At 42.2% G+C, this 25,042-nt stretch overlaps 2 protein-coding genes across 6 annotated transcripts in view; one reads left to right on the top strand and one right to left on the bottom strand.

The window, feature by feature from the left end:
* Strn3 (striatin 3) overlaps positions 1 to 2,946 on the top strand; it is a 78,696-nt gene extending 75,750 nt beyond the window's left edge. For all 4 annotated transcript variants that reach the window (XM_021179720.2, XM_029484720.1, XM_021179721.2 and 1 more), the window contains 2 exons: positions 1,103 to 1,189; positions 1,281 to 2,946. In XM_021179720.2, coding sequence (XP_021035379.1) covers positions 1,103 to 1,189; positions 1,281 to 1,450 — 257 coding nt within the window. In that variant the 3' untranslated portion in view covers positions 1,451 to 2,946. The remainder of the gene's footprint in view (positions 1 to 1,102; positions 1,190 to 1,280) is intronic.
* Positions 2,947 to 6,524: 3,578 nt separating this feature from the next.
* Coch (cochlin) lies at positions 6,525 to 18,951 on the bottom strand. 2 transcript variants are annotated; one of them, XM_029484718.1, is made up of 12 exons: positions 18,873 to 18,951; positions 18,637 to 18,689; positions 18,503 to 18,553; positions 16,449 to 16,605; positions 15,377 to 15,510; positions 14,874 to 14,936; positions 13,933 to 13,977; positions 13,706 to 13,853; positions 10,348 to 10,451; positions 9,400 to 9,626; positions 8,560 to 9,076; positions 6,525 to 7,446 (listed from the first exon to the last, which is right to left on the bottom strand). In XM_029484718.1, the coding sequence occupies exons 2-12, from the start codon at positions 18,668 to 18,670 to the stop codon at positions 7,271 to 7,273; spliced, it is 1,656 nt and encodes a 551-aa protein (XP_029340578.1). In that variant the 5' UTR covers positions 18,671 to 18,689; positions 18,873 to 18,951; the 3' UTR covers positions 6,525 to 7,270. The 2 variants fall into 2 exon arrangements, with proteins under 2 accessions (XP_029340578.1, XP_021035382.1); XM_021179723.2 differs by having other exon boundaries at positions 18,890 to 18,949.
* Between the last annotated feature and the right edge of the window lie 6,091 nt (positions 18,952 to 25,042).

Below are 25,042 nucleotides of genomic sequence, written 5' to 3'. Positions count from 1 at the left end.
CAGTTGGATCTCATGGAGGCATTTCCTCAACTGAAGCTCCTTTCTCTGTGATAACTCCAGCTGTGTCAAGTTGACACAAAAATAGCCAGTACAGTGCCTAAATCCTACTTGGTGAACCAAAAAGGTCTTAACTGGGGTTCCTACCTAACCGGGTCTGGATGGGTGGGAGCTCCGTCCTAATCGGTGACCTGGAAAGGTCTTACTGAGGCTTCCTAACAGGAGCACGCACGGGTGAGAGCTACTTACAGAATAGATTTAAAAACAAAAACCAGCTGCAGTAGGGAAAGGCCCACCCCAGTGTGAGTAACGGTGGAGCTCTCTGCACAACTTGGAGGTAGGTTTGCAGATGGGAGAAATCTCTAAAAAGGAGTTGTTTACTGCTTCTAAAAAACTTAAGGGCTGGAGAAATGGCTCAGTGGCTAAGAAGCACATACTATTCTTATGGAAAGAGTCTCAGTACCCACATCAGGCAGTTCTAGCTTCAGGAAGCCAACACCTCTATGACTTCCTGGCACATACGTAGACACACATACAGAACATTTACATCAATTAAAATTTAATTTAAAAAAAAAAAGGTGGGACAGGATTTCCTGAGTCTTCCAAGTTTTTACTTTTCTCAGATATGTAACCTACTGTTTATCTTCTGACTCTAGTGAGCATCCTTTCCCCCGCCCCCTACCTGTAGAGGAATGCTTCATTTAGGAGCAGAGTCTTTTAAAAATAACTAATGGTAAAAATTTTCTTTAGTCTATTAGTATGGTAGATGCATCTTGAAAAATATGTGAAAGAAGCCAGACACAAAAGCCATATATTCAGAATCTAGTGTAAAGCATCTAGAATTGGCCAGTTTCTAGAAAGGGCCCTTGTTGCTAGGGATTGGGGAAAGATTATAGACTTGGAACAAGGTTTTCTTTCTCGGTGATGGGCTCTGAAGTAGTAGTGGTTGCTCACGGGGAATTGTGTGCTCCTAGATCATTAACTACTAACTTGTTTGTTGTGATTACGTTCCAAAACTTAAAAATGCTGTGATGGTGCTTGTTCTGTGTTGGTAGTGTGCTTCAGCCTTTGCCTCCCAACATCAACCTTCTGCTATGTTTTACAGGTAAAATGATCCATTCTATGGTAGCTCATTTGGATGCTGTTACAAGTTTAGCAGTAGATCCCAATGGAATCTATTTGATGTCTGGAAGTAAGTTTGAACTTGAGTACAACCTACAAACTTTTATAAGAGAATTGTTCCTTAGTAACAAGCATTTTTTTTTTCCTTTCTTCTTTTACAGGCCATGACTGTTCCATTAGATTATGGAATTTGGACAGTAAGACATGTGTACAAGAAATAACAGCTCATAGGAAGAAATTGGATGAGTCAATTTATGATGTTGCTTTCCATCCATCAAAGGCATATATTGCCAGTGCAGGAGCTGATGCTCTTGCCAAAGTATTTGTGTGAACCAACATAGACTCACATTGTAGAAAAAAAAGATTGACTTGGTCAGAAAGGGGGTCTGCATCACTGCCATCATGAAGGTTCCTGACATGACACTACCTGTGATCTGGCTGGTGAAAGCTACTGGGGCAGGCAGAAATTGGGAGTCACATCCTAATGTCAGGTTTATTAGTTTAACTGTAATTAACTGTATTTTGTGGGACAGAAAGAAAAAGGACTCCAGTATCTCTGCCCTATACTGGATATGAACTGAGCGGTTTTTGTTTTTGTTTTTTAAGGTGTTTAAGCCAATGTGGAGTCTGATCTTAGGGGGAAAGGACTTTTTGTTGGACTCTGTGTGCTGCCTTAGGGTTAGGAATGTGGTGCTCTGGTGGGGAAGCAAGCTCCAAGAGTAGCTTTTTTCATCTCTTAGTGATCTTATGTTTATCAGTTGAATGCCACAGATTCCCTTTTAAACTTATTTTGCTTTAAAAAAAAAAAGAAAAAAGAAAAAAGAAAGAAAAGAAAATTTAACTTAAAATATTTTAGCATTAGTTGCACAAAATGTTTGGATAAAATTCTAGTTTTTATAAGTCTTTTTATATATTTAGCCTGTCACAACAGTGCTCAAGATCATATTGATGTTTTTTCTGCATTATACAACCCTAAAACACAGAGATCTCACTAACCTGCCACCTATAACCACTTTCTTTCCTCCTTTTACCTAATACAGCTCAGCTAAGTCCTTCATAAAGATGATAAATCAATCACCTTTGTCTACATGTCTTCATGAACCAAGGACTATTAAGTGTATTAAAACAAAGCTGTGGAGTTTAGTACTCCAAAGGAACTCTTTAAAAACTAATCTTGACATCCTATCACTATGTGATATTTTGTACATCTTACTGTATTTACAAGTTTATTTATCAAGGATTATCCATCTTGCTAATAGCCTATTATTTATTTTACCTTTTGTTGGTCTTTATATCCTTTTATTAATGTGCTAAAGGAACCTGTATATCTATTTTGGAACTCTTTGAACAGTCTAAAATAGACTAAAAATGGAATATTTTATAGTTAAGTTACAAACCAAGATGTTTCTCCCCAAGATACTATCTTGATTTACCATGATTCTAAAACAAAATGAACTAGTTAAAAAATTGGAGAATATTTTATTACCATTACAAATAAGATATTTAAAAAGAGTTGAATCAGGATGCAGAAGTCTGCTGGATCTGGACTCACAGTCTCCCCTGTTTTGTTTTTTAGATGTGCTTACTTTTATGGTGGAACTGAAGATTTTCTTTGTGTAATGCATGATTAAGACAATAAAGTATTTTTTCTAGTCTTCCAAAAGCCTTTTCTGATCAGTTTGCGAGTTTTGATGAGTTTTGTAAGGTTTTTGTTTTACAGACTATGAATCAGCAAATTTTTAAGATTGTACCCCAGAGCAAACATAGAGCTGTTGAAAAATAATGTATATAAAATACATATAATAAATATTAAATTGTGTACCTGTATGTTGCTCTTGGCCACATCATTTCGTGTTGAATAATAAAGTGCAATACTCTCCACAATTAAACTAGGAAATGAAGGTGCTTTCTTAGTGGAGTCCTTCAGTTTTTATGCTATTCTTTTTGGACTTTCGAGACAGGGTTTCTCTGTGTAGCCCTGGCTGTCCTAGAACTCACTCTGTAGACCAGACTGGCCTCGAACTCAGAAATCTACCTGCCTCTGCCTCCCAAGTGCTGGGTATGCTATTCTTTTTATACGTTGTTGTACTTAATGATATTCTAGTAAGGTTACAGCAGAAACACTATTAAGAATACTTTTCAGAGTAACTTTGTACCACCGGGGGTAGCTTTTTTTTTTTTTTTTGATTTTTAATATTTTTATTACATATTTTCCTCAATTACATTTCCAATGCTATCCCAAAAGTCCCCCATAGCGCCCCCCACTTCCCTACCCACCCATTCCCATTCTTTTGGCCCTGGCATTCCCCTATATTGGGGCATATAAAGTTTGCAAGTCCAATGGGCCTCTCTTTCCATTGATGGCCGACTAGGCCATCTTTCGATACATATGCAGCTAGAGACAAGAGCTCCGGGGTTCTGGTTAGTACATCATGTTGTTCCAACAATAGGGTTGCAGATCCCTTTAGCTCCTTGGGTACTTTCTCTAGCTTCTCCACTGGGAGCCCTGTGATCCATCCAATAGCTGACTGTGAACATCCACTCCTGTGTTTGCTAGGCCCCGGCATCGTCTCACAAGAGACAGCTATATTTGGGTCCTTTCAGCAAAATCTTGCTAGTGTATGCAATGGTGTCAGCGTTTAGAAGCTGATTATGGGATGGATCCCTGGATACGGCAGTCTCTAAATGGTCCATCCTTTCATCACAGCTACGAACTTTGTCTCTGTAACTCCTTCCCTGGGTGTTTTGTTCCCAATTCTAAGAAGGTGCACAGTGTCCACACTTTGGTCTTCATTCTTCTTGAGTTTCATGCGTTTAGCAAATTGTATCTTATATCTTGGGTATCCTAAGTTTTGGGCTAATATCCACTTATCAGTGAATACATATTGTGTGAGTTCTTTTGGGGGGTAGCTTTTAAGCTATTAAAATATGGCATCCATTGTCATCCTCATTCTCCAGATTTCACAGGTGCAGTAATTTCAATAATCTGCTTAGATATCTTATTACTTTAAAATCTGAGTTTTACTTAATAGAAAGTAGTGTTGTCTTGTTTAGGTATACCTGTTTCCACAGACATGTTTATTAGCAAAGAATAAACTGCGTCATTTACTAGTAGAAAGTTGCCCTCATAAAGTTAGCTGTTTGAAAGAAAACGTTTTGGGCTGGCGAGATGGCTCAGTGGTTAAGAGCGCCGACTGCTCTTCCAGAGGTCCTGAGTTTAAATCCTAGCAACCACATGGTGGCTCACAACCATCCGTAACGAAATCTGATGCCCTTTTCTGGAGTATCTGAGGACCACTACAGTGTACTTACATATGATAAATAAATCTTTAAAATAAATCTTTAAATAAATAAATAAATAAAAGCGTTTCATGATATTAGTACTCCCTTTCTTAAAAGAAATTGTAAGTGGAATTGAATTAGACATTACAGAACTTACATGCAAAATTCTATTTGGATTCCTGCTTTAAAAATTATACATTGAGAAATTTCAAATGACTTAGTTGTGATTCAAAAAGCAAAACAAAACTAAGTCTTCAAAAATGTAAAAAGTAATTGTTGTTCCTATGGTAGTGGTTTAGTGAGTGAGAATAAGGAAAAAGCAGGGTGTTCATGTATATAACCCCAGTGCTGAGGCAAAGACCGAAGGATCCTGAGAGCTCACTGGCAAGCCAGCCTAGCCCTAACTGGTGACCTGGGTCAATGAGAGAACACTCTTTCAATTCCCACCCTCTCCCTGGAAAGCACTGGAGAAAACTGCTGCTCTGGCTTCTGCATGTAGGCAGGGGCGCGCACGCGTCAGATAGACACTAAATGGTTCCTGTTTTCTGAGCTGAAAAGTGAAAAAACTACCCGTTTGTTTTTGTTTTCTAACAAATTCCCCCAAGCTAGTTGTGTTGTGGAGTCACTGAACAGCCATTTAACTAATGCACTTATCATTGCAGTGCACAAACATCTGTCTTTACAGTGTGCTATGCACTTTACAGATAGTAGAGATTTTCAGTGATGGTAAACATAGGAAAAGACTAAAAGGTTGAAATAAAATAATGTCTTATTTTTGTCTGTTTCCATTTGTGATTTATGAAAAATAATTTGCCTCAATGTTTTAAAATTTTAATTGCATTTTAATGTTAGGGTGGTTTTCTTTTTCCTTGATGTTTAATCACTGCATCTCTCACGATTGTATTTTCTTCCCTCATTTCAAGCTTTTAAAACTTGAAAACCAGCATTCGACTCATTATAAGTTATAAAGTGAAGCAGCAGGCACTGGCAGTGTGGTTCTCATGCCTGTAATGTCAGCAGGACCCCCAGTTCAAGGTTGGCCTGGGATATGTGTGACTTTATCTCAAAAAAAGCACAGCAAAACTTCGCAAAATGAGCTAGCCTATTTGACATCCAGAAGTGCCGGCTGAAGTTGGATTGTAGTATGTCTTTTAAAAACCTCATTCTTAAAGCTGTGTGTGGTCTGTGCTTGTAAGCTCAGTATGAAGAGGATACGGCAGGAGGATGTTGAGGTTAAGGCTAGCCTGTCCTCAGTTAATGTTTTTTATTGTATATCCTTACTATTAATCCTTTGTTCACTTACAGAGACGCTGGGGTTTCATTTACTTCTAGGAGAGAACTTCTCAAGTTAGGTTAAATTAAATATTTTTATGGTAAGATTCTCCTGGTTCACAATGAGTCATTTGCAGCCTTTTGTAAGAGGGCACAAGGAATTTTTTTAAATCAAATTTTTGTATAGCTTTTGAGATATTCAAGTTCTGTCTCTTTCTCACACATAAGCCTTCTGCATGGGCTTGGCATTTACTCAAGTAAATCACGAGTCAACAACGAGTATTTTTTCCACGTCAGTTGGTAGTAAATGGATCCACAGTTGGGTAAGGAGAGGGACAGAGCCTGGTTTAGAGAAGATGGGGTGATATATCCCTGTGGTGAGGGCTCTCTGTGGTGAGCTCTAATCCATACGAGGTGGATTCTGCCTGACATGAGCTTCACAAATGTGCTAAATTTTTAATATGATACTAGTTGTATTTCTTTTGAAGTCAGTACTCCAAAGCACGCCCTAGTGGTTTCCCTGGTCATGACTGCAGTGATGCCTACATTAGGCATTTAGTATATAATTGAAAGAGAGGTTATTGCATGACTAAATTAGACTTCTCATTCCATTTAAGTTAGCAAGTGAAGCATTTTTGTCATAAAGAAAAACTTTAGGGGCTGGAGAGGTGTCTCAGTGGTTAAGAGCACTGACTGCTCTTCCAGAGGACCCAGGTTCAATTTCCCAGCACCACATGGCAGCTCAAAACTGAAATTATTGTTCCAGAGTTTCTGACATTGTCATGCAGACATACATGCAGTCAAAACACCAATGTACACTAAATAAATTTTTAAAAGGAAAAACACTAGTGTTAATAAATAGGCACTTAGTCACTAGCAGTTTTATTGCTGACAACCAGGCTATTAAGCTGTGTATTTTTCCGGTTACAATACTTGACACATCTTTTTTCAAAAAAAAAAAAAAAAAAGTTATCTGCTTAAACATTTTCTTAGTCCTTGGAGTACATGCCTGTCTATACACATAAAATTAAGGATATAAATAGAAAAATACCAGGCAGTCCTACCTTTACTCAGTGGTATTTCAGCCATCAAGTTATGAAAACACACTACAAAAGAAGCTTGATACATGATTTCCTATAATGTGTAGTTATGGCTAGTGCACATAATAACAGCTGTCTGTTCTTGGCTGGTTTTAAGAAAACATCCGCATGGGTCAAAATATTTATACTTGATCTGTGTTTAAAAGCTGTTCTGTTTTCCTTGCATGGTCAATGCAGAGTGATTAAAGAGGGAACAGTGCTTTGTGTGTAAGCGCCAGGTTCTTTTATTGAGCTGTGTAGCTTACCTATCCACTTGAATGCATATTTGAACTCCCAATGTTAATCCATGACATCTCTTCTTTCCTGAGTTTCTAAGGGCCTGATTATCAAGTCTCGGCCAATCTAAATTGTGAGCTTCACACGAATGTTCTTTTGCTTTAAACAGCTGTTGACGCATTTTTTTGACACTGGTAAGCTATAAAGTTACATAGGCATTGAGAATATAATTTGCACATTAGATCCCCTTGCATGTATTCCTTGAGTTGTCAGAGTATCAGTTATTGCTGGGATTCTAAGAAATCTCTACAAATTCCTCTAATGACATCAGAGACAATTGGTTCTAATCCTGTGAACTCTCTGGTAAAGAAAGCGTGCGACTCTTTGGGTTTAGAGGCCATATCCTTCAGGTCATCCAGAGGTGCCCAAGCCACACCAACAGAGAAGATGGTGATACCTAAAGTGGAAACATTTTAAATAAGTTAAAAATGTAGTTATATATTCCATACATTAATACATAGCTGCAGAGGAAACTGCCTGATAAATTTTTAAGTGAAATCTATGCTGAGTTTTTAGGTTAGACCACAGTCATTTTGATTATATCAAAAATAATTGGTCAAAACCAAAAGCTTTGCCATCAGCAACTGCATATTAATAATGATGAAAATACTGAGATTGTCAATCTATTCAAGACTGCACTGAACAAATGAGGAAGAGAAAGAAAATCAAGTTGATGGTTTATGAAGCCCCTGCAGCAGGCACACATGTTTGGCAGTGAGAATCCCTGCTATTGTCACTTTCAGACATCATCTTGGGGATCCTGATAACCACATTAAAGTAAAACTGGCACAGAAGATAAATGGGAAGGTTGCATTGTCTGAGGAATGGGGGCTAGAAATAATTTTGTTTGTTCTAATTCAGTCTTTGAAGTTATAGTGACAAATCCATTTTACAATCAAAAATTGTAGTAGATCTTGGAGCGGGAGAGATGGCTCAGGTAATTTGTTGCTCTTGTTCCAGACCTGTGTTCAGTTTCCAGCACCCACATAGTTCACAAACATTTAACACTCCAGTTTCAGGGCCAGTGCCCTCTCATGACTTTCATGGGCACCAGGTACACACCTGGTGCACATACATAAACACAGAAAAAATGCTCAAATGTTTTGAAAAAATTATATTGTTATTTTTAAATTGCAAGTTTTTAAAGCAATCTGGTGAATTAAAAAAAACACTCCCCTTCTTGAGCTGGGTGTTGGTGGCACATGCCTTTAATCCCAACACTTGGGCAGCAGAGGCAGGAGGAACTCTGAGTTTGATGTCAGCCTAGTCCAGAACCTGAGTTCTGGGACAGCCAGAGCTGTTACACAGAGAAACCCTGTCTTGAAAAACAAGAGCAAAACCTCCCAATGGAATTTCAGTGGAGCTTGGAAAAATTTCAGTTCGCTTAGACACCAAAGCTGGTAGACTATATAAATTCACACCGCAAGGATCCTTTCTAAAAAATGCTGACCCCTAGAATTCACAGGACCCCTTCCTTCATCCGAATACAAAGGACAGACAGCCATCTTACCTGCATCATGGGCAGCTGCAGCAGGGCCTCGGACATCATCATAGGACTGCCCATCTGTGACAATAACCAGGAAGTTTTTGTTGGGGCTGTCCCTTATGGGACCAAATACATTTCTAACAGTAAAGGCGATGGCATCACCAGTAGCTGTGCCACCACTCATGTAGCGGATGTTCGCTAGGACAGCTAGGACGTTCTCTTTGGTGTTATAGTCAGTGAAACTGAACTCAGTGCGCTGGTCATAAGTGAACTGTACAGCAGCTATCTTGGCTCCAATGTCCGAGATTTCAAATGTCTTCGCTATGTTAGAAACAAATTCTAGCATGAGGCGGAAATTGCTATCTCCAACACTGCTGGAGCCGTCAATCAGAAAGGCAATGTTCACTGAGTTGTAGCAGGTTTTGCTGCACATCATCTGTTCGTGCGTACAGAGCTTCTGCACCAGAGGCTTTACATATTTCGTAGTGCCAAACCAGTTGGGCATGTGATAGGAGAAGAAGCCATTATTCCGACACACAGCCTAATGGGAAAAGACAAAACACACCCCAAAAGATCAAAAGTTGCTTAAAGTTTGCAAAATTTTGCAAATTCTGTAGTACTGGAGAATGAACCTAGAACCTTATGCATGTGTTCCCAGGCCTTTGTTACTTTTCATTTTGAGTTAGGGGTCTTAGTTGCATAGGCTGGCCCTGAACCTGTTGCCTTGGTCTCATTGAATAGCTAGGATTACAGGTTTATTCTTCTAGGCTCATATCAAACATGTTATGTTCATTAATCTAGTTAGGGGCTTGTCGGCCCAAGATGAATCACTCCTCCCCACTAGCAAGAACCCTTGCACCTTACCTTGTCAACAAATGCAACATCTTGAACCATCCCCAGTTCTTCAGGAATGGGCTTGGCCACAGAAACTATAAAGACATTGACACCAAACTCTCTGGCCACAATGCCTGCTTCCTCGATGTCATCAGAAGGCCAACCATCAATAAACACTACCACCACTTTGGGTATTCCTTTTCTCACACCTGTGTCTGCTGTAAAGAACTTCTGAGCAGTGTGCTTCAAGGCTTTTCCTAAAAACAAGCAAACGAGCATCACTTGTAGTGGCTCAGATTCTATTCCTATTTCAGGGTAATAACGATGCCATTAAGAATTTAACTCATGGAATTCAGTTAGCAAAAAGATTATTATTATTCTTCAGACCTAGTTTTGGCCTTCACAACCCACAATGCTTCCCCTCCACCTTCCAGAAGTCTCACGGTTCCTTCAGTTAACAATACCAACAAACCACACCCACTTCTGTCATGTACTCTTGCCCCTCCTGACCTATGAGGACAGCTAGGGAACAAGGAGCCTTCCAAAGTCTGCCCCATCTTCCTTCATTGTTGATTTTTTGGATTATAAATAGGTACTTTCCTAAAGAAGTAAATGACCTATCTAATGTAAGGATTACAAATTCAGAATGATGTAGAGTTTTTGTTTTGTCTTTAAGAATTATTAGCACCAGCCATGGTGATGCACATCTTTAATGCCAGCACTTGGGAGGCAGAGGCAGGCGGATCTCTTGAGTTTGAGGCCAGTCTGGTATACAGTTCCAGGATAGCCAGGGCTACATAGAGAAATCTTGTCTCCAAAAAATCAAAAAGAAAAATCGGCTAACCCATTGGGATATTTTCCATTACAGAGAGGTGTCAGATACTGATATGCAGATCCTGCCAGAACTGAAGTGCTAGAACTGTCATGAATGGCAGCATGCAGCTTTCAGGTCTAATCTCTAAGCATCTGTGTGCTTACCTGTGTTGGAGTTACCCCCTCGGAAACCTACTTCTTTTATGGCAAACAAGACATCTTTGGCTGAAGTAAAGTTTTTCAAGTAAAATTCTATTTTGGGGTGTTCACTATAAAAATGAAAAAAGAAGGTTTTTTTTAGGAAAGGCAAATAAACAGATGACCTTAAAAAAATCTACTGGCAGAGGACCCAGATTCAATTTCCAGTAGCAACATAATGGCTAACAACCATCTAACTCACTTCCAAAGGATCTAACACCCCCTCTGACCTCTATGGGCATCAGGCACACACATGATTCAGACATACATTCAGGGGGGGCGGGAAACTCATAGAAATAAAAAGTTAAAGTCAGACCCAAGTCTTTTTAAATCACATAGTATACAGTCAACTAGGACATCGCTTCCACTCACTGGGAATGTTGCAGAAATGTAACAAGGACAGTTGCTATATTCAGCGTTTATTATATTTTGGGTGATAGCTAAGTATACGCAATTTCACTTCATACTTTCACAAGGTAGACTTATCCCAATTATTTAAAGAAACAGGCTCAGAACACTTAGATAATATGCCTAAGAAAACATGGCTGCCTTTTAAATTCAGACTCAAATGGCTCAAAAATCATTCCAAAATCTAGGTTGGAACTGGAATAACAGACTACGTATATGCAGTGTGTTAAAGCAGGTGCAGCTCTGGGCTCCGGCTTTAGTGGAAGTCTGTACGGTTGGACACCAAGTAGGTAGGAAACAATTGGATATGAGAGTACATCAGCAATCTATTGGCCTAAGTCTCTCTGGTCAAAACACATTTTATTATTTGTATGTGTATGGGTGTTTTGCTTGCATGTTATATCAGTGCACCATGTGGATACCTGATGTCTACAGAGGCCAGATGTTGGATGTCCTAGAACTGGAGTGACAGATATATGTGAGCAACCATGTGAACCTGTGTCATTTAGAAGAGGGACCAGTGCTCTTAATCGCTGAGCCATTTCCAGCCCTAAGATTAAGGATAGGGTACAAGGGAATTCATTATAAACACTACAATGTTTTTAAAATTACATTTTTTTTCTTTTATAAACAATGACATTCGCCAATCCTAGTTATGATAAAGAATTCCGGTTCTTTATATTTTGTTCATTAGAGACCATGTTGAGGACAGGTCCTGGTTCAGTCCAGGACCTGGGTTTATCCCCAGATCCCATGTAAAGAGAGCTGAGTGTAATGGCCTAGACTTGTGATCCCAGTGCTGGGAGTCAGGTCCCTGGACATGGTGGCCAGCCAGCTTAGCCTACTCAGCTTGTTCCAGGCCTATGAAATACCTATTTAAAACAAGAGAGGGCTGGTGAGATGGCTCAGTGGGTAAGAGCACTCGATTGCTCTTCCAAAGGTCCAGAGTTCAAATCCCAGCAACCACATGGTGGCTCACAACCATCCGTAATGAGATCTGGCGCCCTCTCCTGGAGTGTCTGAAGGCAGCTACAGTGTACTTACATATAATAAATAAATCTTTAAAAAAAAAAAAACAAGAGAAAGTGAATGACACCTGAAGAATAAGACCTGAGGTGGTCCTCTACCTTTTACATACACATGTATATGTATGTACCTGTGCACATAAGCCAGACATAGTAGCATGCCTGTAATCCCAGCACCTGGGAGGCAGAGGCAGACAGATCTCTGAGTTCAAGGCCACCCTGGTCTATAAAAGAAAACAAACCAAAAACAAAATAAAAAACCAGCCAACCAACCAAACAAACCAGCAAAATCAGCAGCTGAGTCAAAGAAACTTGTCTAAGTGTTTATGAAATTGATATTTCATTTTAAGTCAAAACAACAGAGAGCTCAGTGTTTTAAAGACACGGGGAAATGGCTGAATTATACTGAAAAGTTAAATAACTTCTAAGCAGAGCCAACTATAAAAAGTAACAAGCAGACTTAGAAGGCAGCGGCAGAGTGATCTCTTGCACTCGGGCCAGCCTGGTCTACAGAACAAATTCCAGGACAGCCAAGGCTACAAAGAGAAATTGAAAGCCAAGTATGCAAAGGAAAACTATAAAGCAATCTACAATGCACATTTGCCTCAAGAAAATGCTAAGGGGGAAAATACACAGGGTCCAACATTTTGGTAGCCTGAATTGTAGAAAGGGGAGCATGCGTACAGACGAACATCTTCTCAAATGCAGAAAGGAAACAACTTTATAAAGGCTTGGTCTGAGAAATGTATTTCTTTGTACCCCACTTTGGAAACCTTCTGTAAGGAACATAGCACACGGCTAAAACCCACCAATATTATTTTTACAGTCAGAAAGCACAAGAGGTCGTGTGTCAGAACATGATCCATGAATGAAGCTCTGTGAGGAGATTCTGAGAGCTTAGAAAATTCCACGTAAGCAAGACAGAGGCTGTGACCTCTGTCCCTCCATCACATGGGCTGTTCTTGGAACCTGCTTTCGTGCCTCTCCCAGGTGTAATCACAGGAGTGGGTTGTGCTTTAGATGAGCCAGCATTTTACCTGTTATTATTCAGAATGACATTTGTAAGCTGTACACCCTCATGACTGTATACAGCCTAAACTCAATGTGACATCGCCGTTGTGACTGGATACAGCTTGAACTCACAGTGAACTTTGCTCATCCGACCTTGCTTAATCCTCAGAGTGCCCTCAGATTATAAATTGTCTGATACCCTGAATAAAGTTGCCTACTGGATGACACTCTAGGCTACCTCATTCTTTTTTTTTTTTTTTTTCAGGCTCCACTCTCCCAGGTTCTCACTGTCAACTAGAGTGTAACAGCCATGCTTGGATCCCAAGGAAGGAACATAGGGCAACCAAAACAAACAAGCAAGCAAGCTAACAAACAAACCAACAAAAAGGCAGGGAACACAGTTTATGGCTTCTTCCTCTCGAAAGGAAAACCCAAGAACTGAGTGAAGCAGAGAAAGGTGTCCTTTTATGCCAATGACACACTAGCCCTGCACAGTCTACCCAGGCAGTCTTTGATGATGTCGTTGTTTGCAGTGTTGGGGATTGAGGATGATGCATGTGCATGCAAGTGCTTTCAGAGATTTTTTTTTTTTTAAAGACTGGGTCTCACTATGCAGCCCTGGCTATATAGCCCAGGCTGGTCTTGAACTCACAGAGATGAGTACCAAGCTGACATAAGGCAATTGCCTTGCCTCTGCCTGCTAAGTGCTGAGATTAAAGGTATACACCATCATGTCCAGCCATGCATAGGCATTCTTAAGTCCTGAGTTTATAGTTTGGATTGCAGCTTGTCCAGGTTTAAGTTATGTTTACTGAAATGAATATAACAGCTTGGTAAGCTGTCATCATTGAAGACATCCATAATCTCTTTAAAGTTTGTACCTGGCTTGAACGAGACCCACGTGTGGTCCTTCTGTTCCAATTCCCAACATTAGTGCCACTTTCCCAACAAAATTCTTCTGCAAATTAAATCGGCGCTGCCCAATATTGAAGCTTCCATCAATGAGAAATGCAATGTCTGCCTTACAGTCTACAGAGAGGCAGAGAAGGGCTTCGTTAGTCCCCAGAGCTTCTGAAGGACATGCCATTTCCCTGAGCACGTAGCTTACCTTTGTTGCCAGTCTTCTTCTCTGGTGTCTTCTTTAGTCTTTTACCTGAAAAGAAGGAAGCTCTTGGCAACAACACGATGCTTACACAGCAGGAACTTCCACCTGGGTGAGTCCATGGCAAGGGGTGCCATTCTTAGAAAGACCTTTAAGTTCTTTTCATGGTCTTTTGGGCTAGGAAAGCAATACTCCAACAAAGAAACACAGCAGAATGGTGGCAGGCCTATGTACTTTGTATGAATCTATCCAAGGCTTTGATATCTTAAACCAACAATTAAGGCAAGATTGGGAATACGAAGCCACATGCTTATAATGTCTTTGAATTTAAAATGGCCACTGCCAGGGTCAGAGAGATGGAGTAGCAGGCAAGAGTGCTCACGACTCTTACAGAAGACTCAGGTTTGGTTCCAGTCACTCACATTAAGCTGCTCAAGTTACAATAACCTGTAACTTAGGCTCCAAAATAGCTACTATCCTCTTTTGGTTCTTCCTTTGCCTGCACACACACGATGCACATAAATACATTCAAGCACACACGTATACACATAAAATCAATCTCTAATAAAATAAAATAAAATGGTCACTATTTTAGAAAAAGATATCCCTGGATTTTTTTTTTTTTTTTGTAGCAGACACACCGATTTCTTTCAGTCACATGACAGTGCAGAAACTAAGGGGATTTCATGAAGCAAACAGCCAGAAAGTGGTCTCTGACCAGTTTCTCCTCATGGTCCATCAAAGCAGGGAGAGATAGAAAGAACCTCCTGGAATGGCTGACTTAGGTTATAATAAAGAAGAACTGTGAAATATAAAGTAGAATACGTTCATCCATGAATACATCAGTAAATATGAGGTAGCTGCTTTGCTTCTCGTTAACATTAGTGTCCTGAAGGAAAGCATCCACAAACGCCAGGTAACAAGGGGATCAGCCCAGTGTTGCCTACCTGAAGGTGGGTGGGCTGTGGACACTGCCCGTCCTGTGGCTTCCTGGGTACTGCTTTTGCCTTCTGTAGAAATGAGAAGTTGATTGTTTTTCTCCCTCCTTTTCTAACATTAGGACATTATGAATCTAAAGTTCTACATGACAATTAAGGGAGTAATGTTCACTCAGGTATAAACATCACACTGACCCGTAGGTTTGGAGAATCAAAATGCATTCTTGATGTATTTGAAAAGCACCCAAGGCTGAACTGCCTACTTTGACAGTTAGTTCCTTGCTAAGTATCTACGCATCCAGATTGCAAACAATTCAGATTTTGGCTTCCACCGTGTAAAGTGGGATTGTTAACACTCCCAGACCCCCAAGTTTGGTTTGGGTGACTCTGTCCCATGGTTGACTTCTTAACCAACAGAATGAAAAAGGTAGGGCTAAGAAAAGCAGAGAACCCTTTTGAGGAGAGTGGAGGCGGTGTTTAGACAGGGCTGAAAACAATGAACTTGTACCTACTGGTCACAGCGAAGGACGCAGACCATCGGGAAAGCATCTGAGACTGGATGCCGTTGGCATCTACCGAGGAGTAGTTCTCTCGACCAGGAAGGCTGTAGACACGCACAGGTCCCCCTGAGGTGCCAATCACTCCCCTGCCAGGCAAGAGTCAGTTACAGCTGAGACACTACCCAATAGACAGAGCCATCTGTTGCTTACATTGGTCAAGAAAACAGCTGGGTGGCGAAGTTAGTTGCCTCAGGATGCTTGCTGCTGGCCCTTGAAGACCTGCTTACACAGAAACAAGTATGTCTGGGAAAATGACTTTATATTGTCAAACTTTTTAAAAGGGATGATAAGAATATACTGATATCCTGTTTCCTACATTTCAGAGATTCAGACTTAATAAAGAGGCATGAAATTTCTTAAAGTAGTTAACTGCATGTGCCCTTGACCTGTATTTAAAAAAAGAATCATACTCCTGCCTCTACTGTAGGATGGCATGGGATTGGATTACCAGAGTGACATCAGCAAGATATTTGATAACCCTGAGTTCAGTCTCATGTGAAAACCAGAACAAAGCTGTGTCTACTGTAAGACTTGTGGTGGAGATTAAAACGACAGGGTGTGTAGTATAAAAAACCCTACTCTATATGACACGATGAGGAATATTTTAGAATTATAGAAATGTGGCCATCACGCACTAATGCCGGGCTGGAGGAATGGCTCGGTGTTTAAGAGAGCTCGCTGCTCTTCCAGAAGCCCCAAGTTCAGTTCATAGCACTGTGAGGTAATTCACAAACACATGTAATTCCACCTTCAAACCCCCTTCAACAGTCCTCCATGGGTGCACACGCGCGCGCACACACACACAAACATTTAAAAAAAAAGTACTCTGCTCATTGTCAGAAAGTTTCCCTTGCACATTAGGTCATGCAGGAATACCCACGAAAATCTCAAAACTATGGCCAAAATTGGCACCAAGAAGAAGCAAGCAGGTAGGAGAGGGGTCCACACAGCTTAAGTTGGAAAGGAAGCAATCACAGGTGTGCCAATTGGCACCGCCACGCCCTTCCCGTGTGCTCCGGCTTACCTGTGGACAGCAGCGCCGCAGATGCTGGATACTGACGCATACACTATGTTCCCAAACACAGAGAATTCCTCAAGAGAGCAGCCTCCCGGGCAGAGAACATCTGCTTTCTCTTTTCGGATATCCAGGCCTCTGGTAAAGCAGGTGACAGGGATGGGAACTGAAGAGAAAGGGTGTGTCGTGTAAGAGCTCCCGGGCTGCTTTACGGAGGAAGTATTGCAGGGATTCTATTTATCCCCCCAATTTCTATACTTCTACCAAAACACCAACTTAAATGTTGACACCGTTTTAGATATTAGCAAGCCCAAAGGGGTTTCCAATTTAATCTAGGGCTAAGTTACTACAGACATCTAATGTGACATTGTTCCCAGTTCTTCTTCAATTTGGAAAATGTAATTGAAAAAGTACATCAGAATGAGAAAATAACGTTAGTCTTTGACCTAGAAATTAAAAAAAAAAAATCTTAATTGTGATGAACTGTTCCCAGTTATGATGACGGTACATCTGTATTGAGCCTTTGTGGAGTGTCTTCATAGCCAAATACAAACGTCTTCAGCTACCTTTCCCAGGGGGCTGTCTGGCCCATTACCTGATACAGTCAGGGCCACACAGTCCCACATTCACATAAACCAGCCAGTTAACAGGTGCCTGGATCACGTATTTTACAACTGAGGAAATGAACGTCATAGAGTTAATTAGCCTACGGAGCACTCCGCAACTCCCAAAAGCCAGGACACAAGGAAATTAGTCGTCTGCTTGCATCTGATTGTATCTCCTCCAGATCTGTCCAAAGGAAGACGGAAGGCAGCAAATACTTTTTTTTTTTTTTTAAAGAAAGCACTGCTAATATGCTTAAATCTTACAGTCAGTCGGACCAATTTAAAAATAAATAAACAAACAAACAAATAAATAAATAATGCAGCTTTGCACCCAGAGTAGCTCACGAAGCCAGCCTAGCACTCAGGAAGCTGAGGCAGACGATTGCCTTGAGTTTGAGGTTAAAGAGGGTTACAGATAAGTCCCAGCTCAGCCTGAGCTACAATGACACCGCTCAAAAATGCAAACAAGAAAGTTACTACGAAAGCTGTTAATTTGTCAAATTACCACAACCCCCCCCCCCAAATGGTAATCTGTCAATTTACTGATGATTAAGTCGGGATTAAGATCATTAAATATGACTTTCTAAACACAGGGAATTGAAGTTATCCAAGACTTTTGTAAATAGATGTTAAAAAAAAAAAAAAAAAAAAAGGTCTCTCCCACGCGGCAAGAAAGGGTGGTTTTACAAGTTGAGTAATTTGCCTCTGCCAAGGACCCTTGCCTGGACCACGGAAGAAAGGGGAAGACGCAAGGTGCAATATCAATTCTTCAGGCTCGGCTAAAATCCTAACTTCAAATAGGAGCCTTGCAACTCTACCAAATAACCCCAATCTTTTCCCTTTTCAGCGACGGGGGGTGGGGGTAGGTGGGAGTGGGGCGGCGACGACTCTGGAATCCAGGACCGAGGTTGCCCGGAGCTGCTAACACTTGTTTTGTTGGGCAAAGGGTACTTACCATTTCTACTTTGAAGAAAAGCAAGCGTAAGATTTTAGAAACGAAACTCTCTTACATCGCAGAAAAGACACGGAACCACACTCGGACTTCTACACGTGGAACAAACTCTTTTGAGGCTCCCAGGGAGCGATAGGAACCGACGACGCTGTTTTCCAACGGGGTTACAAGCACAAACGCACAGCACAGCAAGGTGATCGGACTAGGTGGGACCAGGATGTGAGCAGCCCTCCTCTGTGGGCTGGGACCAAACAGTTGTCCCCAGCCCGGAAAACAACGGAGTAACTCGGGACGAATGGTCCCGGGGCTAGATGGCGTGCTCCCGGGAAGGAGGCACGGACCGACCCCGGGGACCCTGGCGTGGAAAAACAAGTAAGCCCGGGGGCTGCGCTGGAGATGGGTGAGGGCGAGTCTCCGCCTCTGCAGCCCGGCATCCCTCCGCAGGTCCCTAGCCTGCGGGAACTGACCCTGTCCTCCCCACCTCCCTCCTCCCGCACCTAACTCACCCGCTCCCTCGGCGCGCACGAGCCGGGGCAGCAGCAACAGCAGCCACGCACCTGCGGAGAGAGGACAGCGAGGTGGTGGCTTCAGCCTCCGCCCGAGCGAGAGGGCGAGGGGTAGGGCGTGGGAGTGTACCCACCGAGGCAGAGAGCAGGGATCCAGGACGAGGGCATGGCGAGGATCTCCGTGGACCTGCGGGAGAGTGAGGAGTGAGCGATGTTCGCCGAGGATCGCACGGCCCTGCGCTCCTCGGAAGCCGGCGACGGCGGGAGAACCCGGCCGCTGCAGTTCGAGCAGCTCCAGACGCGCTGTGCCACCTCGGACCAGCGTCGGGGGACGCCAGGACACACAGGCAGAGGCACAGACCCTACGCACCTTCCCGGGTCCCGCACCTGCGTGGGATCTGCCCGGCTACACCCGAGTGCGGCAAGCGCGGCTCCGTGGCCGCTATAAAGACAGGCGGCGCGCATGAGCACTGTGCGGGGGGCGCCAGCGGGGGCTAGGAGCGGTCCCCAGCCCTCCCCCCCAGCCCCCGTAGGGCGGTCGCCCGCCAGCTCCTCCCTTGCCCCCCCCCCGACGGTCCCCGGGGGAGGCCAGCGCACTGGCGCCTCTCCCTGCGGTGTGGGGGTTCTCTGGGGAGGCGTGAAGGTCGCCAGTGGCGTCCGGGGACTTGATGGGAAAAGGCGTCTGAGCGCGCTTGGGGACACGCCTAGGGACACTTAGTGCGTGCAGGGTACTGGACAGAGACGGTCTTAGGAGCCGCCTTGAGGGAATTGAGGGGCCCCTCCTCAAGTCGCAGCAGGGTGCAGAGCAGCCAAGCCACCTGGTTCTGAGAACAAAACTTCCCAGCTTTGTGCCCCGTGGGGAACAGTGCCTACTTTTAAAGTAAAACCAAGCAGTGTTTGATAAATGTTATGGAATTTAGGGGCTCGGCCTCTGGACTTATTTTCAGGTGGAAAACGGTTTTCCCTGATGGGTCATTTGTCGAAAAGAGTAGGTCCATTGTAGAGTGCCCCTAACCTCCAGACAATATTTACATTTTCTTTTTTTCTTCCTCTTTCTCCAGATTAGGAAAGATTCCTTGTCTGTGTTTCTAGTCTCAAATCTGGTGATTCTATAGAACTTTAGATTTGGTAGTATGTGCTCTGCACTTCAATTATAGTAACTTTTCATGATGGGCATAGAGAAAGAACAAAACACATAGGGTGTGTTCATGACAGACCTGCAAGGTAGCAGAGGCATTCCAGACCTGGACAGCCCCTGCTTTAGGTTTTTGTTGTTGTTGTTTTGGTTTTGGTTTTTTGAGCCATGGTTTTAAGGTAGTCTAAGATGACTTTGAATTCATTATATCCTGCCTTAGCCTTCCGCAGTGCCACGGATGGACCAGTCACACCTGGTTACAATACCTGTTTTAAATCTAGCTTTATTCAGCTATAATTTATGTCATAGAATCCATCCATTTAAAGGACAGGATTCAGTGACTTCTAGTAAGTTTATGATCCTCACCATAGATCAATTTCAGAATATTCAATCACATCCAAAATGATGCCTCCTGGTGAAGAGCCGGCAGGCCCTTTCCTCTCCACCACATGACCTCAGCAGTCCACTTCCTCTCCCTATAGACTTGGATATTATGTATGTGGAGTCCTACACTAGTGCATGATATGGAGGTGTGCCTATGCTGAAGTGTGCGTCAGCTGAACAGCCCTTGCCTGGGCTGACAGAATGCCTCTGTGGTTTTACCAGGCATTTCTTTTATCACGTGGCTGTCTTCTGAGGGGGAAGGGGCAAAATTGCTTGGTTGGTGAGTTGGGAAGTACTGGGTGTTTTTTCTTTTTCATGGCTGCTTGAAAGATTTGATCTCTTTCACGAGAGAATTGTGATTTTTCTCAGGAGTCTACCTAACCATTCTTGATATTTTTCTTGGAAGAAAAATTGAAGATGAAGACAATTAAAGCTGTCCTTTTCATGGTTGTTCTTTGTGTGTCCTACGCCAGGGTTGGACAGGTCCCTCCAGTCAGGCCCTGGAAATTGTCATGATCTTGTATAATTAGTTGCTAGGCAGCAACTCAGGCAGCATGGTCAAATGGGGTGCAAGGCAGAGAAAGAGTCCCTGCAGGGCACAGTCCCTGATGCCAGTCCACCATGATCTGGCAGAATCAAATTCCTGCAGCTATTTCCATGATAGACCCTGAGTCTGTGACTTAAGAAATAGAGGAAATAGCTCATTAAGTTTCATGGTTGTTTACCCAGGCATTTTAATTATTTTGTTTTGAAACATTTAAGAGAAGTTAAGTCTTTATTTATTTTTATTCTTTTGGAAAGACCAACCAAGGAGGGTGGAGGAGTCGGGGTGATATTTCTTTTCCTCTGTTAGTTTGTTTTTCATGTTCACCAGAAATATATGGAGGGAAAATATGTGCTTTTAGAGACCAGTCTTCAGAGCCAGAGGGAGAGGCAGATCTGGCTCTTGACTGAACAGACACATTTATATTCAGTTCGGTGACATTTCAGAGCATTGTCCAGGATTGCTAGTTATCTTGCTCTAACAAAGACCATTTGATATCAACAAACAAACAAATCCAAAAACCAGAGAGCAGCTGGCTCCTAACTAGGTTGTTGTGGGGACCACTTGGGGAGCACTGATTTGTATGGTAGCCCCGGGGTTTTCCATCCCCCAAGAGATTCTGATCCTTTTGCTCTGGGATGGGGACAGAGCCTTGGGCATTTAAAAACCTCTCTGGATGATTCTAATGCATAGCCCAAGATACACAATACTTAATTCATTGTCAGCAGAGAAATTAATAATTCTTAATCTTTCACTGGCCTTTCACTTTTTCATTGAGATTCTATTTCTATGTGTCAACTATGTTTCCATGATAAAACACAAATTATAGTTGTTTAAGAACAATGTCCAGTGGTAGTGAAATGGCTCAGCACAGAAAGGTGCTGGTTCTGCAAGCCTGGCCACCAGAATTTAACCCTAGGTGACCCACATAAAGATGGAGGGAGAGAACTGGCTGCCGAATTGTCCTCTGATCTCCAGAGGTGGGCGCTGTAGCTTATACACGCACACTCGCGCCCACACTCTATAATGAACAAAATGAGTAAATCCCTTATTGTTGATCATTGTGCCTGCACTATTGATGTTCTGCTCGGGAAGTTATCTCCTGTGTCAATGAGAGCAAGGCTGCTCCCCACCTTCTCTTCTCTCAGCTTCAATGCATTTGGTTTTATGTTGAGGTCTCTGATCCACTTGGACTTGAGTTTTGTGCAGGTTGATAGATATGGATCTATTTGCATTTCCTCTACATGCAGACATCCAGTTAGACCAGCACCATTTGTTGAAGATGCTTTCCTTTTTTCCATTATATAATTTTGGCTTCTTTATCAAAAACCAGGTATCCATAGGTGTGTAGATTTATGTCTGGGTCTTTGATTTGATTCCATTGATCAACTTGTCTGTTTTATGCCAATACCATGTAGTTTTTGTTATTATAACTCTCTAGTGGAGCTTGAAATCAGAGATGGTTCTTTTATTGTACAGTATGTTTTAGCTATCCCATTTTTTTTTCCATATTAAGTTGAGTACTGTTCTTTCAAGGTCTGTAAAGAATTACTTCTGGGACCCTTGTCCTCCTACTGTGTTGCCCCATCCAGCCTTAATGTAAGGGGAGGTGCCTAGCTTTATTGCAACTTGGTACCAATTTATTTATTTATTGTAACCAAGCCATGCTTGGTTGATCCCCCTGGGAAGGGTATCCTTTTCTGAAGGGAAACAGAGGAGGAGTGGATGGGGAGGGAGGAGATGGGGAGGGGAGGTTCTGAGAGGAAAAGAGGGAGGGGAAACTGCCATAAGGATGTGATATATGAAGAAAAAATTAAAAGTAAAGTTACTTAAAAAAAAAATCCTCTTGGGAGGCAGAGGCAGGCGGATTTCTGAGTTCGAGGCCAGCCTGGTCTACAAAGTGAATTCCAGGACAGCCAGAGCTATACAAAAAAACCCTGTCCAAAAAAAAAAAAAAAAAAAAAAAAAAAAAAAAAAAAAAATCCTAACATGATGTGTTGGCTAACTTTGTCAACCTGATACAACCTAAAATTCTGTGGGAAAAAATATCAATAAGGAATTATGAAGATTAGGTAGGCCTGTGATTGTGGCTATGGAGGCTGTCCTGATTGCCTCAAGGGCTTTGGACTTTGAAAGAGAAGAGAAAGCAAGTTGTGCTCACAGCATAGGCATGCATTTTATTCTCTCTTTGCTCCTTTTAGAAATAGATTTAAAGATTTATTTTATTTTTAATTGTGGTTCTGAGGAGTCTCGGGTGAGCACAGCCCACAGAGACATCTGGTCTTCTGGGGCTGGGGTCCTGTACAAGAGCAATAGGTGCGCTTAACCATCGAGCCATCTGTCAGTTCTCTTTCTGCTCTCTGATTCGATGTGACTGGCTGCCTGCAGTTCCTGCTTGACTCCCCACAACGATGGACTGATGGACTGTAGCCTGGAACTGCAAACCAAAGAACCCTTTCTCCCATGATGCTTTTGGTCAGGGTGTCTTATCACAACAGAAATGAAGTTGCGACAGCTGGCCTGTGAGATAGGTGGGAAACAGTACTTAGATGCCCAGCAACAGTTTGTCATTTCACTTTTCTTTACAACTGAATAGAATCCCACTGCTCCTCTGTTGCTGGGCATCCGAGCTAGCTCCAGCTCCTCGATATTGTGAAGAGTGCAGCAGTAACACCTGGGTGTGCAGGGACCTCTGTGGTGGGGTGTGGAGCTATTTGCAGGAGTCCTAGCTGGGTCATACGGTCGTTATATTTTTAAGTTTTGGGGGCCCTACATGCTGATTTCCATCACAGTTGACCCGGTTTATGCCGGTGGTGAAGGCTCATCTTTCCCCACCAGCATTTGTCTCGCCAGTTTTCTTGATAATAAACCAGCCAGAATGATATGTTTTTTCAGAGCAGTCATGATTTGCATCTCCTCATAGCCAAGAATACCAAATATTTATTGGCCCATTTGTGGTTTTTTTGTTTTAAGAATTTTTTGTTCACTGCATTTGCCCATGTGCTGATTGGCAGTTTTCTTGGTTGCTGTTAAATTCTCCAAGTTCTGGATATAATCTAGATAGTAATTTCTGTCTGAAGTGTGACTGATAAATGTGTTTCTCCCATTCTGTAGGCTATCTGTTCACACTGTGGCTAATTGGATTTGCTCTGCAGAAACATTTGAATTTCACGTACTCGTGTTCGGACATTCTTGGAGCTACGTCCTGTGCTACTGAGCTGCTCAGGAAGGCCTTGCTGTCTGGGATGTACTTCCTGGGCTTTCCTCTGGGCACCAACTCACTCGATTCAGCACTTCGGTTTTGTTTTATTTTGTTTTTTAATTTTTATTTTTTGAGACAGAGTCTCTCTGTGTAGCTCTGGCTATTCTGGAACTTAGTATATATTCAAGGCTGGCTTTGAACTCAGAGACCCACCTGCCTCTGCTTCCCAAAGTGCTGGGATTAAAAGCTTGTACCATCATGCCTGGCTCAGCTGATTATTACTGAATATACATGTATTTATGTCTATGTATTGATATATTCATGTACCACTGAGGACCAGAAGTGGATATTGCTTTCTTTAGAGCTGGAGTTATAGGATGCCCAATGTAAGTGCTGGGTGGATAAAAGTGCTCGCTGTGTAACCCCGATGGCCTGAGTTTGGTCACTCCACTGAATTGTCCTCTGACTTGCACGTGTATGCTGTGGTATGTGTGCATGCATCATATACAACACACACACACATGCATGTACATACACACACACCAGTATCAAATAGAATAAAAACTAAAGTATATTGTTTAGTCACAAGCGTTTGTAGTTTCCAAAGATTCTCTTAATTTCTACTTCTAGTCCGGTATGGACTGGGTAGGTACCAGGGATTTTCTCAAAATTTTTGCTTTCTTGGTATTTGTTAAGTCCGATTGGTCTCTGGTGTAATTTAGCCCTGAGAATTCTTTGCTAAGTTTTGATATGGAAGACATCTAGATGTGAGAGTGGGAACTGAAGTCTCTTGTTATAATTGTGTCTGGACTTACATGACATTTTATGTCTTTAGTGTTTGTTTTATAAAATTGGAGGCCCCAAAACTTGATGTATAAATATTTACAATGTTCATAAATGCTTAATGATTGTCTCTTTTAATATATGGTTCCCTCGTTTATCTCTCTGACTAGTATAGCTGGTCTTTGCTACTTTGTGAGTTCTTTTTCCCAATCTTTTCCCCCAGGTTTCATTCCCTAGATAGGAGAGTAACAAGTATAGAGGGGAGAGAGGAATTAGGAAAATTCCTGAATCTAATTTCTTTCTTCATCTTCCTCTTCCTTTCGCTCTCTCTCTCTCTCTCTCTCTCTCTCTCTCTCTTTCTTTCTCTCTTCCCTCCCTCCTTCCTTCCTTCCTTTTTTTTTGTTTTTGTTTTTCGAGACAGGGTTTCTCTGTATAGCCCTGGCTGTCCTGGAACTCACTTTGTAGACCAGGCTGGCCTCGAACTCAGAAATC

Source organism: Mus caroli, chromosome 12 (genome assembly GCF_900094665.2).
Source record: "Mus caroli chromosome 12, CAROLI_EIJ_v1.1, whole genome shotgun sequence".
NCBI lineage: Eukaryota > Metazoa > Chordata > Mammalia > Rodentia > Muridae > Mus > Mus caroli.
Note: the sequence above shows the minus strand (reverse complement) of the source record. Positions and strands in the feature narration are given on the sequence as shown.

What these genes read in the sequence shown, in the direction of transcription:
- Coch (XM_029484718.1), bottom strand. Translation starts at nt 18,670, where the DNA reads ATGCCCTCGTCCTGGATCCCTGCTCTCTGCCTCG. An exon ending in TGCGGCGCTGCTGTCCACAG is followed by an intron (nt 15,511 to 16,448) that starts GTAAGCCGGAGC and finishes CTTGCCTGGCAG; the next exon opens with GGGAGTGATTGGCACCTCAG. An exon ending in CACAGCCCACCCACCTTCAG is followed by an intron (nt 13,978 to 14,873) that starts GTAGGCAACACT and finishes CCTTCTTTTCAG; the next exon opens with GTAAAAGACTAAAGAAGACA.